Genomic DNA, 16,423 nt, shown 5'->3' with positions numbered 1-16,423 from the left:
CCGGAAAGCCACATAGACAACATGTAAGTGAACCAAGGTAGCTGTGTTCCAGCACAACTTATTTACGCAGGCTAAAATTTTACTTCCATGAAATTTTCACATGTCGTGAAATATTTTTGCTTTCGATATTCCCTCCAACTCTTTAAAAATGCCAAACTGTCCTTAGCTCATGGTCTGTGCCAAAAAAGGGGAGGGCTGGAGGTGTGGCTGTGGGTTTGTGTTCATCCCTTATAACCCTACAAGCCTCATCGATTCCCAGTGTGCTTTTCTTTTTCTTTTTTTGGCGGGAGTGGGTGGGGTGGGTGTTGCACTGTGTGGCTTGTGGGATCTTAGTTCCCTGACCTGGAATTGAGCCTGGGCTCTCAGCAGTAAAACCATGGAGTCCTAACTACCAGACCACCGGGGAGTTCCTCTATACTACGTCTTTACTTGTTATGTCATGAGAAACTGACCTTGGAGCTCACATTTGTATGTGGTGCAGCTTAGGTGCCTGTTTCTATGGGAGACTCTTTAATACGTGGCTGCAAGCGGTCAGGATGGTGTCGTGATTCCGCAAGGCTTTCCTTCACTCTGATTTGAGATTATGGGGTCTCTTTACAGATCCCAGCTTTTGGCAGGGAGCTCCAGCTCCTGCCTGATATAGACCTGAGACGTCAGCTCCTGGCCCTGAGTGGCTGTTTTCTTTATTTATTTGGATATTTATTGATTTATTTGGCTGTGTGTGTCTTAGTTGTGGCATGTGGTTGAACCCAGACCCCTTGCACTGGGAATGTGGAGTCTTAGCTACTGGGCCACCAGGTCCCGAGTGGCTGTTTAAATGCCAGCCTCTCTCCTCCTGAAAGAGAACTGTCCATTTCTAATAGTTTCCATTAGCTGTTCAGTATCAGGTCCCACTCCTGGTCTTGGCTTTCAATTCCCTTTACATTTCTGGCACTTGGGGATGTTCTTTGCATGATTTTGACCTCAGTTATATATATTACAACTTTCAGGGTTGTGTTTTATACAGAATTCCTATTTGGGTCTAGGAGGAAGTCTCTGTATTGACTCATCTACCATACTGGGTGAACTTTCTCATTGGATTTTAGTGAAATGTGACCACATTAGTCATATTTTATATATATTTTAAGCCACCAGCACTTGATTTTGCTTACTTGAATTTCCTTTACTTTATAAACAACTCCAGGATCATATTGGGGAATAAAAAAAGAAAGCAGAAAAAAGCAACATAAAAACAAGGGCAGAGGGACTGGAGATTTGTTTGATCCTCTTGGTGGATCGAATAACGTGAGGACCATAGCCTCCCTCCGGCTGTTATCAGTGTTGAAGAAATGACACAGGAAGGGACTTCCCTGATGGTCCAGTGGCTAAGGCTCCGCCCTCCCGGTGTGGGGGCCTCAGGATCGATCCCTGGTCGGGGAACTCAGATCCCACATGTGATGTGGTGCGTCCAGAAACAAAACAAAAACAACAGTAGCAACAAAAGTAGGCCGCCAGAGAGGAGGGAAGACAGAGAAAGGCAAGGGACAAAGGGTCTCCTCTGTTGTTATATCTAGGGATTGAGATCATGAAGGCCAAGGTATGACCCAAACCTCATATTGTTACTAAACGGACAAAAAAGTTGCTAGATTTCTCTTGCTGATTTGTCTATTCTCTGAAGTGTCTCTTGCCACCCTTCCCCTTTTTCTAAGTAAGGCTTCAAATTAGGAAGTAGCTAAGAAATTATAAAGGAAGTAGATGAGCAAGTAACGCAAAGGAATGTTGAACAAGTGGAAGGTGGGTGGCCCAGGCTCAGTTGTTGACACCTAGACTTCAGCTGGGACCTGGATCCTCTGGGGCCACCTGCCAGGGAGATAGGACCATGTGGCTGCCCTCAGCTCTTCTCCTTCTCTGCCTCCCAGGTGAGTGGGGCTGGGGCCTTTGGGAACTTGGTTTTGCAGGGGGCAGAACCGTAGAACAGTAGAAGATCTGTCCTGGGTTCAAGCCAGAGGCAGAGCATCAGCAGAAATGGGAGGGAAGCAGAAATCAGTTCATCTGCCTTTTATACATTCAGACATTCATCTTATGGTCCTACACACACTTGTTGAGCCCCACTGTGTGCCTACACGCACTTATTGAGCACCAACTGTGTACCAGGACTGTTCTGGAAGTGGTAATTCAGAGCAATTTCTGCACTCAGGGACTCGTGATTGGATGAAGGGGTCAAGTTACTACGCTACTGCATGAAACTAGGGCTTCCCTGGTAGCTCAGACAGTAATAAATCTGCCTGGAAGGCAGGAGATGCGGATTCGATCCCTGGGTTAGGAAGATCCCCTGGAGAGGGGAATGGCAACCTACTCCAGAATTCTTTTTATTAAAAAAAAAAGAATTTATTGATGGCTGCACTGGGCCTTCATCACTTTCTCTGGTTGCGGCGAGCAGGGGCCACTCTGTGAGGTGCATGGCTTCTCATTGCGGGCGCTTCTCTTGTTGCAGAGCACAGGCTCGAGGCGTGCAGCCTCAGTACTTGCCCTGCAGCATGTAGAATCTTCCCTGCCCAGGACTGAATCCATGTCCCCTGTCTTAGCAGGCGGATTCTTAACCACTGGACCACCGGGGAGCCCCCCGCTCCAGTATTTTTGCCTGGAGAATTCCCTGGACCGTGGAGCCTGGAGGGCTACAGTCAACGGGGTCACAAAGAGTCAGACATGCGTGGAACTTGCTATAGAAGAGATTTGCTCATGTGGTGATGAGTGTGCACACAGGGCCCCCAGTTCTGCTCCTGGAAGGATACAGGTCTCCCTGAAGCATGACTGGGAGTTAGTCTGGAACGATGAATGAGTCAGCTGAGTGGAAAATCGGAGTAGCTGATGCAAAAGCGCGGAGATACTGGAGGCTGTAGAAAGATCAGGAAGGAGCAGCCGCGCTGTCTGGCCAGGGCTCAGTTGAAAGGGGTACGAAAGGTTTGTCAGGAGGGATGAACCAAGAGTCTAGAAGCGCAACCTCTGCTTCCACGTTAAATCCCTCCTGGAAGAACATGATCAAATTGTTCCTCAAAGGTTGAGCTTTCAGAAGAGGACATCTTTAAAGAGACATTCACAGTGCAGGAGAGCACATTTTTAACGTCAATTTTTATTGGAGTATAGCTGATTTACAGTGATGCGTTAGCATCTACAGTACAGTCAAGCGAATCAGCCGTATGTGTACATACATCCCCTCTTTTCTGGATTTCCTTCCCGTTGAGGTCACCGTGGAGCACTGCGTCGAGTCCCCTGCGCTCCACAGCAGGTTCTCACATCTACTCTATACACAGTAATGTGTACAAGACCGTCTCAACCTCCCAAATCCTGCCATCCTCCCCACTTTCCACCCTTGCTGTCTGTGTCTTAGTTCCCTATATCTGTGGCTCTGCTTTGCAAATGAGATCGTCTGTACCATTTTTTCTAGATTCCACACATATGCATTAATATATGATATTTGTAAATTTAGGATAAAAATTAGAGGATTTTCTTCATGCTTTTAGAGTAATTTTTATGTTAGGCTCCCTCACAAAATGTAGAGCCTGCCCAATGTAATCACAGACTCTTCTGGAAAAGTGGGTGGAAAAGGGGGAGATTTAAAGGATCTATTGTACAGCACAGGGAACTCTGTTCAATGTTCTGTTCAATATGTAACAATGTAATTAGGAAAATAATTTGAAAAATAATATATATATATATTTATACCCATTCCAATGTTCTTGTCTGGAGAATCCCAGGGACGGCGGAGCCTGGTGGGCTGCCGTCTATGGGGTCGCACAGAGTCGGACACGACTGAAGTGACTTAGCAGCAGCAGATGTGTAGAATGTATTCCACGTGTATAACTAAATCACTTTGTTGTACAGCCCAAAACTAATGCAACATTGTTCATCAACTGTACTCCAAAGTAAAATAAAAAGTTTAAAAAAAAAATAAAAAAGGAAAAAGAAACCAGTCATGGGGTAGAGTATTCACACCTTGGAAACCGGCAAACACTACGAATCAGGCTTCTCCCCTAGGGAGTTGGTTTACCAGCATATCAGTGCTTGTTTAATCTTCTTGTTTAAATCTAATAAAATGTCTAAGTGCCCCAGCCTGGGTGCAGTTAAACTGAAGGTGGAAACCTCTTCCCACCTCTTTCTGTGGAACTGGCTGAACTCTCCAGAGCTACGGCCTCATTTTTGCGTCTTGAGAACGTTTGCAGCTGATGTTTCACGTGGGCTCAGATCGGAACTTTGAAGTCACTTGTAAAGATTTAAGTTTCAGTTCTTCTTTTTCATCCCAGCTCCCTCCCCCACCCTGTGCACCCATCTGGGGTTACAAACACGATATGGAAAAATGTGATTACTTTAAATTTATGGAGGGCACCCACGAGGGTTGTAAGGGATATAAAGAAAGACGGTAAGGGCGATTCCAGAACAAAGAGAAAAAGAATGAAGATGGAGGAAGTGAATTCCAATATAGAATGAGCAAGAATAGCACATTACAACCTACAAACACTTTCAAACCTACGGTACAACTTAGCCTTCTGAGCAACTTTTCAAAAAATTGTATTGGATCGCAGTTGATTCACAATGCTGTGTACGGCATTCACGTGTATAGCAAAGTGAATCAGTCATTCGGACATAAGTAAAAGTTGCTCAGGCGTGTCTGACTTTTTGCCACCCCATGGACTGTAGCCCACCAGGCTTCTCTGTCCGTGGAATTCTCTAGGCAAGAATACTGGAGTGGGTAGCCATTCCCTTTTCCAAGGAATCTTCCCAACCTAAGGATGGAGCCTGGGTCTCTTGCTTTGCAGGCTGCTTCCCTTGTGGTCAGCAATAAAGAGTCTGCCTGCAACACATATACATGTATCCATCCTCTTTTAGGTTCTTTTCCAGAGTATTGAGTAGCGTTCCCTGTGCTATACAGTAGGTTCTTATTAGCTATCTATTTTATATACAGTAGCGCGTATATTTCGATCCCAACCTCCCAGTTTATCCTTTCCCCAACTCTCCCCCTGGTAACCATAACACTGTCACCCACATCTGTGACTCTATCTCTGTACCATTTTTCAGATCTCACATATAAGCAATATCATATGGTATTTGTCTTTGTCTGACTGGCTTCACTCAGTATGACAAACTCTAGACCCATCCATGTTGCTGCAAATGGCATGATTTCATTCTTTTTTATGGATGAGTGATACTCCGTTGTGTATATAACATGTACTACATCTTTACCCATTCCTCTGTTGGTGGACATTTAGGTTGCTTCCGTGTCTTGGCTGTTGTAAATACTGCTGTCGTGAACACTAGGGTGTGTGTATCTTTTTGAATTATGGCTTTCTCTGGACATATGCCCAGCAGTGGGATGGCTGGGTCACATGGTAGCTCTATTTTTAGTTTTTTAAGGAACCTTCCTACCGTTCCCCTCTGAGTAATTGACGCAAGCAGGGCAGTTAATATCATTCCCACTTTACAGATAAAACTGTGAAGGGGTTAGTGACATATCCAGTAAGTGAAAGAACTGAAAATTAAATCCAGATGAGCCTCCTCCCCAGGGCTCTTTCTGACGCCCACGGGGTACCTAGAACAAAGCAAAGCCTGTGATGTTCACAAAACTGCTCAAGGTGCGACCTGCAGATTGCTCTGCTGACCACCTAGTGTTTCCATTCTGAACTCATTGCTGTCCGACTCTCGCTCCTGTGAACTTCAAGCAACCAGCAAACACTCTCCTTAAAAAATGCACACACGAATTTATATAACCCCACGTAAGACTTGCTAATCTTGCATTCAGGCACATTCTAGCAGGACAGAGGAGAGTACTCTCTTGGAATTAGTAGAATCTTCTTTTTTTCTGTTAACTTCTGGTGTCCAGATTGGGTTGGTCTTGGCTGGATGCCTTCTCATCACTGGTCCATAGAAGGCCCTCTTTTATGTTAATCATATATAATTTAGCAAACCTCTGTGAGCTCACTGGCCAACCCAAGATGATGCAACCCAACCCAAGGGATGCTACCTTTAACTTAGACCTACCAGCTCCTTCCCAATCCAACCCGGCTTCCTCATTCAAACACCAGTAACTTGGTATCACTTGTCAACATATTTCATGAACATTTGCTTTTGACATATTTGTGGGTTAGGTCGAAATTGGGCTGTGATCTTATAAGCCACCTTCTAAATCTGAGGGTCTGTGATGAGAGCCAGAGATTTATCTTTTCTCCCTTGAGAACATGTGGAGAGCAGAGTAAACAAGAAGTTATACTCTTTAAAAAAGACTGCTTGCTTCATCAGGTCTCAGCTGTGGCGCGTGAGGGCTTTGGTGTGCCAGGTGTGGTCTCCTGTTGTGTCTCACACACTCTGGTTGCAGTGTGTGGGTTCTTCGTTTCAGCATTTGGGATATTAGTTCCCTGACCAAGGATCAAATCCATGTCCCCTGCATTGCACGGCAGATTCTTAACCAGCGGACCACCAGGGAAATCCCAAGAAGTTGTATTCTTAAAGAAATAGTTTGAATTACAAAACACCCAGGATGCAGAAATCTTACTCCAAAGGGAAGTATTTTGGTCATACGACCAAACTTCATGCCTTCATGCCGGCAGAGGCTGCAGGGTTAAGGACAGCGCAGGATAGTAAAAAGAGCGACATAAAGCCCTTTGCAGGAACATGGATGGACCTAAAGAGTGTCATACTAAGTGAAGCAAGTCAGAGAAGGAGAAATATCCTATGACATCCCTTATATATGGAATCTAAAAAGAAATGATGCAAATGAACTTACAAAATAGAAAAAGACCCACAGACTTTGAGAACAAACTTATGGTTGCCAGGAGGGCCTGATGGGAGGACGGGATACTTAGGGAGCTGGGTACGGACATGTACACACTGTTGTATTTAAAATGGAAAACCAGCGAGGACCTACTGTGTAGCACAGGGAACTCTGCTCAATGTTACAGGGCAGGCTGATGGGAGGGGAGTTTGGAGGAGAATGGACACATGTATTTACAGTTGAGTCCCTTTCCTGTTCACCTATCCTGATGTTGTTAATCAGCTATACCCCAGTAGAAAATAAAAAGTCTAAATTAAAACAAAGCAAGCAAACAACAAAAAAGAACAGGGCAGGACTGCCAGCCCTCTCTACTCCCGCCTCCTGCTGTGGTCCGACTCCCCGTGTTCCCAGGGACAGGGTACCCGTGCAGTCAGGCAGCGTGTCTGGGTCACCGGGCAGAGGTCTGAACTGGTCCTGCTGCCCGCCGTCTCCAGACCCTCTGGCTTAGGTCTTAAATCCAGGTGTCTCTCCAGGTCCCCATCCCCGAGCCTGGAGTGGTCCATGCCTCCCTGGTAGCTTTCCCCTTGGGCTTCAAGCAAAGAGCTGCTGATGGGGCCTCTTTGGACGGAGTCCTGGGATCTGGCTTGTGTTTTCCAGGCTCTCTGTCACTGACGGGCCCCGGCTCTGTGGCGGGCACCGCGGGGAGCTCTCTGCGTATCCGGTGTCAGTACGAGAAGGCATATAAGGGGCATAACAAATACTGGTGCCGAGGAAAGTATGGCACAACGTGTCGCAAGATTGTGGAGACCGAAGGAGAGGAGAAAGAAAAGAGGAACGGCCGCGTGTCCATCAGAGACCACACGGATAACCTGACCTTCACAGTGACCTTGGAGAACCTCAACATAAACGACACTGGATCCTACTGGTGTCGAATTCAGACTGTCTGGATCCTGGACGTGTTGTCCTTGGACCCCTCGGTCCAGGTTGAGGTGTCTGTTTCCCCAGGTAAGAGCTCCCCTTGGTCCAGCAGCAGAGCTTATGGGAAAAGAGTGCGCTTGCGGACAAGGATGGGCGCTAATGAACAGTGTCCTGGGTCTTGTCTTGTCCTCTGTCTCACTGGTGTTGGGAGGAGCCTAGGGTGCAGTCAGGGAGGAAGGCAGCTGACCCTTCAGCTTTGGCGTGGGCTGGGGGGCATAGGTACCCCCCACACGGCACCACCCTTGCCCTTACAGAGAGGCAGAGACCCCTGAACACACTGACTCGCTTCAGTAGAAAGTAGTGGTCACTGGATGATTCTGTGTGACATCAGAGCCACATGGGTGCTTAGTGTGGGACTGGGGAGACAGTGATGCCTGGGGCATGCTTTGATCTCCAGCGCCAAGTACCACCCCAGGGAGCATCGCCTGTCCGGCTGTACCGGCTACCTTCCCGACAGTGAATGATGGACAGAACCTCAGCATCAAGGAGATGTCGAACCACTGCCCAGGGTAAGGGCCCCAGGCCTGGAGACCATGGGGAAGGAGGGTCAGCAGCCTTAGGGGTCCTGGGGTGGGGGCTGGCAGCATGCCATGACCTTTGTACCTCACCGTCTGCTGGGTTTCCCTCCAGCTCTGGTTCTGATGTTTATATTCTCCAAAGCTGCATGTAGAGTGGAGGATAGCACCCGTTCTGTGAACCTCTCCCCCAGGGGCAGCTGCAGGGACACAGATGGAGGCTGGTTTCAGGTGGACTTGAAGCCCCTCCTCCCACCCCCACCCTCCCCGTCTCCCTTCTCATGGGGCTCTGGATGCGGGGGCCTGATTCCGCGGCCCCTAGCCCAGGCTCTCATCTAAAGGTCTTTGCTCTACCAGAGATTCTGCTTCCCGGAGCTGCCTGGGGGTTCTGTGGGAGGTGCGCTGGTTCCAGGCTGACATTTGGGTCTGTCTCCTCCTTCCAAAGATACCCAGAAGGGCTGTGATGCTGTCAGACCCTGAAGGGAATGGGGGGCGATGTCTCTGAAGTCTGGGTGAGGACTGGTTGTAAGAAGTCAGCCGATAACAGGGGAAACTGTGTGTGCAGGAAAGGGATGGAGAGGCTGAGTTTGGACGCATGCTTCTCGAAGCAGGCGCTGCCTGGTCCCTCTCCTCCCTCCGTTCCATTCCCTCCCTTTAAGGAGAGTCCCAAGGGCAGTTCCTGAGGCAGGAATGATGACAGGAATCCCAGAGAGGGATTGCCCTGACTTGGGTCTCTTCCGGGTTTGATCCTGAGCTATCTAGGAACTTCCCTGGTGGCTCAGATGTTAAAGCGTCTGCCTACAATCCGGGAGACCCGAGTTTGATCCCTGGGTTGGGACGATCCCCTGGAGAAGGAAATGGCACCCCACTCCAAGACTCTTGCCTAGAAAATCCCATGGATGGAGAAGCCTGGTGGGCTACAGTCCACGGGGTTGCAAAGAGCTGGAGAAAACTGAGCGACTTCACCTTATCTAGGCTTCAGTGTCAGGATGCGGGGGTGGGGGCGGGGGGGGGGAGCGGGAAGGGTCCTGGGACCTCCTCCAGAGGTGGCAGCTCATTTCCGGACACCATGTCTCCCACAGGTCCCGGCTCAGCAATGTCCACTTCCTGCTCCTGGTCTTCCTGAAGCTGCCCCTATTCCTGGGCATGGTCGGGGCTGTCCTCTGGGTAAACAGACCTCAGAGGCGCCCTGGAGGAAGAGAGAGACAGTTTGACCATGGAGGTCCACCGTGCAGCATGCTGTCCCTAGGAACGCCCTTTCCAGGAATACAGCTCTTCAGACTGGACAAGAGAGACCTTCAGATTCTGGGCTCCAGGGCAGGGGGGCAGCAGTTGCTAGATTCTGGAAGGACTCAGGTCTTCTGGGGGCACTGGTCCAGGGAGGGTCCCGGATCTTAGAAGACACTCGTTCTGAGTCCTCAGGTGAGGGAGGGCTCCGTCACCCCTGCCCTTGCTTGGGGGTTCTCTTTTCTTCTCCCCATATCCCCTGATTCCTGGGTCTCACACCCACGTCCCAAGGGCAAGAATTCTCTGGAAGTTGCATGCTCAGAGGCCTGACATTTTACTCTTCTCCTTGGCACAAAAGCTTCTTGGTTCAGCATTGCCAGGGAAATGACCACCTCCTGCCTGCAGACAGGAGGCTGCCTGAGGACACACCCCTCCCAGCTTCAGTCCTGGGCTCACAGGACTCCATCTGCTCCTCTGGGACAATCCCAAGGGAGTTTAGTCCTGACAGAGTTTGCTCATGCAGCTGCCTGCTGACCTGTGAGCTCAGGGTTTCTTCCTCTTTTCCAATGCCTCTTTGGCTTCGAGCCTTCTTGTGTCCTTGTGACCGGAGTCTGACTTGGCTGAGTGCATCTCTGTCTGGCCCAGCCATGACTGAGCAGCTTCGAGTTACAATTCTGTGGCTGTTTGGAGCAGTGATGGTAGAAGGAGGCAGTGGATACCTCTACTATCACTCCGGTAATTCCCTAACTCGGAGGGTCTCCCGTGCACAGAGTCGATGGAGAGTCCAGGTTTATCCAGTTTAGGAGAAGTCTGGTTGAGACCATCTATCAACAATTAACCGTCTTTGCAGAAGAGGCAGACATAGCTCCAAGCACAGGGCACAGGACACAGAGGAAAGGAGATGCTTCCCCACGTTGGGATCGCGCAATGCCACCATAACCATAGACACCCTTAGCCCAGGGGAGTGCTCGGTTGGTTCTTGGACGCATATCCATCACTCCCTCCCTGAAGTTTGCAGGCAAGAGTTGCACAGTCTGTCAGCCTTTCCACTCACCTTTCTGCACCCGTAGTGACCCTTTTCCTCTGAGAGCTCCTCTGAGCACTGAGTTCTCCGGCAGGGCTGCTGCTCTCTGAACCTAAGCTCTGATGTGTCTCCCATAAGGGTGCGGACATTCATGGCATCTCAAGGAGAGCTGGGGCTGGCCCCAGACTCAGCTGAAGGAAAACCTCGTTCTAAAGAGGCACATACTAGTCGTGACTGTAAAATATACACAGGGTGGTATAGAAAGCATAATAATGGACAAGAGGAGAGCTTGCGATGCACTTTCTAAGGAAGATAAACTCACAAGTCAGTAGAGTGCAGGCAGGGCTGGCCAGGGCCACTGGGCAGTCACAGGTGAGATGCTTCATGACATCAGAGGGGAAAATATTATGTCACACCGGCTGGATCAGGGGGAGGAGGTGATATTTGAGACTGATGTTAAAGGAGGTATACACTTTCAGTCGAGTGGGGTGGTAAGGGGGGTTGGGGAGCCGGGGGGAAGGAACATATTCAGAGCAGCAACAGCAGAAGTGAAAACAGGGAGCCAGAAAATACTCATTGTAATAGTCAGTCCGAGAAGACCAATCAGCGGAGTGTGAGGTTCACACGCAGTTTCCCATGGTGGCCGTGTGTTTCGTATTCCAGTGGGATGAAGTTGTGGCAGTGCAGTTCTAACTGCAAAACCTTGGAAGACCTAGGAAAACTAGGGTGGGGGTGTGTTGAAGGGGTTTAGAATCCAACTTCTACTCAGGCTTTGCTGGAGACACTTGGATGAATTTGAGCAGATCAACCTGGAGTCATGGATGTGTTCTAGGAAGGCTTACCCAGCTGATGAGTAGGATAGTCTGAAAGGAAGAGTCTGGGAGTACGGAGATGTCAAGCTTGGAAGACCAGAAGGGTAGGCATCATTGAGAGAAATAGGGAAGTCAGGAGCAGGCTAGGGTGAAACAGAGCTTGGTTTTCTCCATGAGACTGGGATTAGCAGGCATAGAGGAACAGTAGGAAGCTAGAGATGTGGGTTAAAGTGTTAATGCTGGAGGGAAGATGTGTGGGGCAGTAAACCGGAGCCCGGAGAGAGGGGGAATCATCAAGGGAAGAGTTCTGGGCCAAGGACAGAGTCTTTGAAGCCCCTGCAGTTAGGAGGGACTGGGGGCTTTCCAGGAGGCGCTAGTGATAACGAACCTCCTTGCCAATGCAGGAGACAGTAAGATACTTGGGTTAGATCCCCGGGTCAGTGAAGATCCCCTGAAGGAGGGCATGGCAACCCACTGCCCTGGAGAGTTCCCATGGACAGGGGAGCCTGGTGAGCTACAGTCCATGGGGTTGCAAAGAGTCCGGACATGACTGGACTGACTGGGCACGCATGCACACAAGACAATAAACAAGCAATTGCATAGATCAATATTGGGAAAATTGACATTTTTACTATGTTGAGTCTTCCATCCACAAATGAGGTGTATCTCTCAATTTATTTAAATATTCTTTGACCTCTGTCATCAGCATTTTGCAACTTTTAGCACACAAATGCTATGCAGGTTCCATTAGATTTTTACCCAGGTATTTCTTATTTGGGGGGAAGCAGTTAGGAATAGTGTTTTATGTTCTACCAACTTGTTGTTAGTATCTAGAAATATGATTCTCTTGTGTGTGTATTGATTTTATATCCTGCGATCTGGTTGAACTCATTTATTGGTTGAGCAGTTTGTTTTTGGTAGATTCTGTGGGATTTTCTACATAGACAATTATGTCATCTGAAAAAAGGGACACTTTTATGCTTCCTTTCCAATCTTCAAGTTTTAGTGGTGTCCTGGAGGCCCAGGGAAGCCCTGGGAAGGTTTAAAATACTCTGATGCCATGTAGAGGATGTGGCATTGTGGGTCCACTGCTTTCAGCAGAGAAGCTGGGGGACTTCCCTGGAGTCCAGTGGTTGAGACTCCATGCTTCCAAAGCAGGGGGTGTGGGTTCGATCCCTGGTCATGGAATTAAGATCCCACAGGCTGCATGGCATGGCAAATAAAGAGAGAAGCTGGAAGTGAAATCCCTCATGTTCACATACAGGCAACAGATTCCATTAATAAAATACAATGATCAAAATGAAACACGTCCGTAAACCCATGCAGGTTATGGGTACAGTCTGTGACTTCTGAGCAAAGCAGAGAATTTCAGAACACCGTGTGCCTGCGTGGTATTTATGCCTGGGGCCATATGGTGCCCTCAGCAGGCTTGGGAACTGACCTTCTCAAGAGCGCAGATGGATCTGTGGGGACGGTGGGTGAGCCAGACGCATGCTGGTCCAGGGGCAAACTCGACTCTGCTACCTGGCTCTGCGACTGGGCACCCAGGGTCCTCGCCCTTCATGTCTCCTTGTTCTTATCTGTGACGTGAAGGTGCTGGATCAAGACTTGTGTGTGGCAGCTTTAAAGCATGACTTCGAAGTTCCTTGACGCTCCTCCTATTAAGGGTCTGGACTTCCTTCCCCTCCTGAGTCTGGGTGAACTGGGACTGCCCCAATCACAGACTGGAGCCTGGGTGCACTGGGACTGCCCTGATCATAGCCTGGAGCAATGTTTCCCAGTGCTTTCCCCATTATCATCCTCCTAGAGATCCCCTGGGGGAGGAAATGGCAGCCCACTCCAGTATCCTCACCTGGGAAATCCCATGGACAGAGGATCATGGTGGGCTACAGTCCATGGGGTTGCAAAGAGTCAGACGTGACTGAGCGACTATACCACTAGCAGAACCATCAGTTACAGTTTGCGTCTACATGTAGGGAGTCTAGTCACGACCTCCGTGAGGGGATAAAAAGGTATCTTCTAGGTCTCTTCCCTCTACTTGCTGCCAAGTCACAACTGCTAGATGTGTTCTAACTCTTGTGTTTGATTTAGGGTCACTTCACACCCTCTAGAATATATGGGTCGTCCTCTCATACATAAAAAATGAAACTGGTGTCCCAACGAAATCTCAAAGGAGCACAGGAAATCCATAGATTTTAATAGGAAATGTACAGCAGAAATGTACAGCTCACAAACACATGAGCTGGGCTCTGGACCAACCGCATCTTCAATTATCTGTGTTCCGGCCAGTCTTCCTCTAGGAGGTATGGATGCAACAGAAGGTGGGCTTGGTGGACCCCTGTACACCCGGCCCATGGTGGGGGGTCTTTGCCCATCTAGACACTCGTTAAAGCTTCTTAAAGAATAGTTTTGTTTATTTTTTTTGGCCACATGCGGTCTCTGTTGCTGGGTGCGGGCTTTCTCTAGTCATGGCAAGCAAGGGGGGCTATTCTCCGTCACAGTGCACGGGCTTCTCATTGCAGTGGCTTGTCTTGCTGTGGGGCTCCAGCTCTGGAGCTCAGGAGTTGCGGCGCATGGGCCTAGCTGCCCCGAGGTATGTGGGACCTTCTCGGGCCAGGGATCGAACTGGTGTCCCCCTGCATTGGCAGGCGGATTCCCAACTACTGCACCACCAGGGAAGTCCCAAAGCTTTTTAGTTTAATTCCAGTTTTATGTAAACCGATGGGTCTAGAATTTTGAAACCCATTGTTGGGCAGGAGTCCTGAACAAGGTCTTAGTCAATTATCTTTGGAAGAGCTGCCCCCCTCTAGAGTCACAGGGACGGAGGCATTGAAAGGACACCCCCCGCTCCAGGTGAGATCACAGGGGCCTCCGAGGACCCCGTGTGTAAGGGGAACACCATCTCCCCTCCTCTCTTTGATCCTGCGGTAGAGGCTGCAGGAGGCAGAGAGGCCCCGTCAGGCTTCTGAGGCCAGGATGAAAGGGATCTTCACCGCAGCAGGAACGCTCATCTCCTTTGGGACTGAAATCACCGCTCCTTCTCTGATAAGAAGTCAGGAGCGTCTTCTCCATCCGCTTGGCAGGCGGGCAGGTGGGCAGGCGGGCGGGTGTTGGTGGTGAGCGCGCTGCGGTTCTCCCGCTCAGCCCAGCTCACTGCCCCCTGGGCTGCCCCAGACTCCTGCTCAGCCACGGCGCAGCTCACAGCAGGCCCCCAGCAGGGCCACCTTCACGAAGCTCAAGAGCACCACGCGGATGCTGCAGAGGAGGACGCTTACGAGGCACAGGTCACAGGAGTGAGCTTCGTCTTTAGGGGAGCCCCGGGTCCTGCCTCTCTACCCTGTCCCTGAGTTCAGACCTGGGTGAGGGAGGGGCAAGCCTGCGTCCCTGCTGGGGAAGTCTCCTCGAGGGGCGCAGCCATTCTGCTCAAGGGCCAAGCCTTCAGGGCCTCCCTACAGGCTCGGCACCGGGGGCCGGCACCCTCTGCTGTCTGTTACCATCCCGCCCTGTGACTGCTCTCCCACGATCCTCCTCAAATCCCCCGCAGTCTAGACCCTCTCCTGTCTTTCTGATTCGGCCTCAGCTTGCCTGGCCACCTTGTGTTGCCCTTGGTAAATTCTGCCTGTCGTCCAAGCTCAGATCTAATATCACCTCTTAGAAGCGGAGAAAGGTTCCTCTGTCCCATCAACCTGGCTTTTTACCTGTTCGGTTCTCCTGGGAGGGGGTCTGTCCCTGCTCTGGCCCCCATCAGATAGTGCATATAAGAAGGAATATCTCATATAACACACACGTATTTTTTAAATTGGAGGGTAATTGCTTTCCAATGTTGTGTTGGTTTCTGCCATAGAGCAACGTGAATCACATATGTCTCCCCCCGCTTGAGCCTCCCTCGCACCCCCACCCCATCCCGCCCCTCTTGGGTTGTCACAGAGACCGGGTTGTGCTCACTGGCTATCTGTTTTGCATATGCTAATGGGCTTCCCTGGTGGTTCAGCTGGTGGTAAAGAATCTGCCTGCAAAGTGGGAGACCTGGGTTCTGGTTTGATCCCTGGGTCAGGAAGATCCCCTGGAGAAGGGAATGGCAACCCCCTCCAGTATTCTTGCCTGGGATACCCCATGGACGGAGGAGCCTGGTGGGCTACAGTCCATGGGGTCGCAAAGAGTTGGACACGACTGACCGACTAACGCGGACAATGTGTGTGTTTCAATGCTACTCCCTCAACTTGTCCCACCCTCTGCTCCCCCTGCTGTGTTCACAAGTCTGTTGTCTGTATCTGTGTCTCTATTGCTGCCCTCCAAATAGGTTCAGCTGTACTATTTTTCTAGATTCTGTATATATGCATAATATACAATATTTAACACGATAATGTATTTGTGTTACATATATGTACACATAACACATATCTGACACTTGGTCTAGTTACACTGCTGGGCCCTCAGTTGTCTCGGCTCCCTGGATAGTCCCTCCCAGTACAGAAGAGGGTCTGATCCCCTCTCCCACAAGCAGTGCCAAGACCCCCCCTCTCCCCTCAATGCACCCCCCCCCACCCAGCGCGCCAGCCTTGGTCTCTGCCTCCATATGCCCTGAGCGTGGTGAGTCATGTAGTCACTACCCGTTTTCCTGAGAGAGAGAGCGGGCACGCTGCAATGCCAGCCTTAAAATAGCCCTTCACCCACTGTGCTCTTCTCACCCGTCCCAGCTCAGGGACTGCCCCACCCTCCCCTCCCTCCGCCCCCTGCCCACTACCCCAGGCTTCTTCAGCTTCTCTAGAAGTCCTCATTCTGTGGCTCCATGGGACAACCCCCCACAGCAATGAGCAAGACAGAAGCGGGGCGTGAAGCATCTCCCATAACCTCGTCCCTTTCAGACTCATTACTGAGCAAATGAGAGCCCTCCAAGCAACAGGACCCTCGAGAAAGGAAGCTGGACCGTAGCAGGGGAGGAAGATGAGAGAGGGCGATTCTGGGAGGCAGGACCCAGGGAGAAACTGGACCTTGACCGTGGGAGCCTGCGGGCACCAGGCTATGCTGGGGGGAAACTGGGGCGGCGTGAGGGGGAGACGCTGCCCTTTGATGAGAGAGCTGACCTCTGAAGGGGGGGTGGGCTTCAGGCTGCTGTCACGCCTCT

The 16,423-nt window shown here is 50.2% G+C and overlaps 1 protein-coding gene across 1 annotated transcript; it reads left to right on the top strand.

Annotated features, from left to right (window-relative positions):
• The first annotated feature begins 1,756 nt into the window (after positions 1 to 1,756).
• CD300E (CD300e molecule) lies at positions 1,757 to 12,598 on the top strand. The gene is made up of 4 exons (XM_043457745.1): positions 1,757 to 1,898; positions 7,400 to 7,747; positions 8,118 to 8,229; positions 9,318 to 12,598. Exons 1-4 carry the CDS (start codon positions 1,859 to 1,861, stop codon positions 9,631 to 9,633), a joined length of 816 nt encoding a protein of 271 aa, XP_043313680.1. The 5' UTR covers positions 1,757 to 1,858; the 3' UTR covers positions 9,634 to 12,598.
• The last annotated feature ends 3,825 nt before the right edge of the window (positions 12,599 to 16,423 follow it).

Source organism: Cervus canadensis, chromosome 1 (genome assembly GCF_019320065.1).
Source record: "Cervus canadensis isolate Bull #8, Minnesota chromosome 1, ASM1932006v1, whole genome shotgun sequence".
Lineage (NCBI taxonomy): Eukaryota > Metazoa > Chordata > Mammalia > Artiodactyla > Cervidae > Cervus > Cervus canadensis.
Note: the sequence above shows the minus strand (reverse complement) of the source record. Positions and strands in the feature narration are given on the sequence as shown.

What these genes read in the sequence shown, in the direction of transcription:
- CD300E (XM_043457745.1), top strand. Translation starts at nt 1,859, where the DNA reads ATGTGGCTGCCCTCAGCTCTTCTCCTTCTCTGCCTCCCAG. An exon ending in TCTCCTTCTCTGCCTCCCAG is followed by an intron (nt 1,899 to 7,399) that starts GTGAGTGGGGCT and finishes TGTGTTTTCCAG; the next exon opens with GCTCTCTGTCACTGACGGGC. An exon ending in TGAGGTGTCTGTTTCCCCAG is followed by an intron (nt 7,748 to 8,117) that starts GTAAGAGCTCCC and finishes TTTGATCTCCAG; the next exon opens with CGCCAAGTACCACCCCAGGG.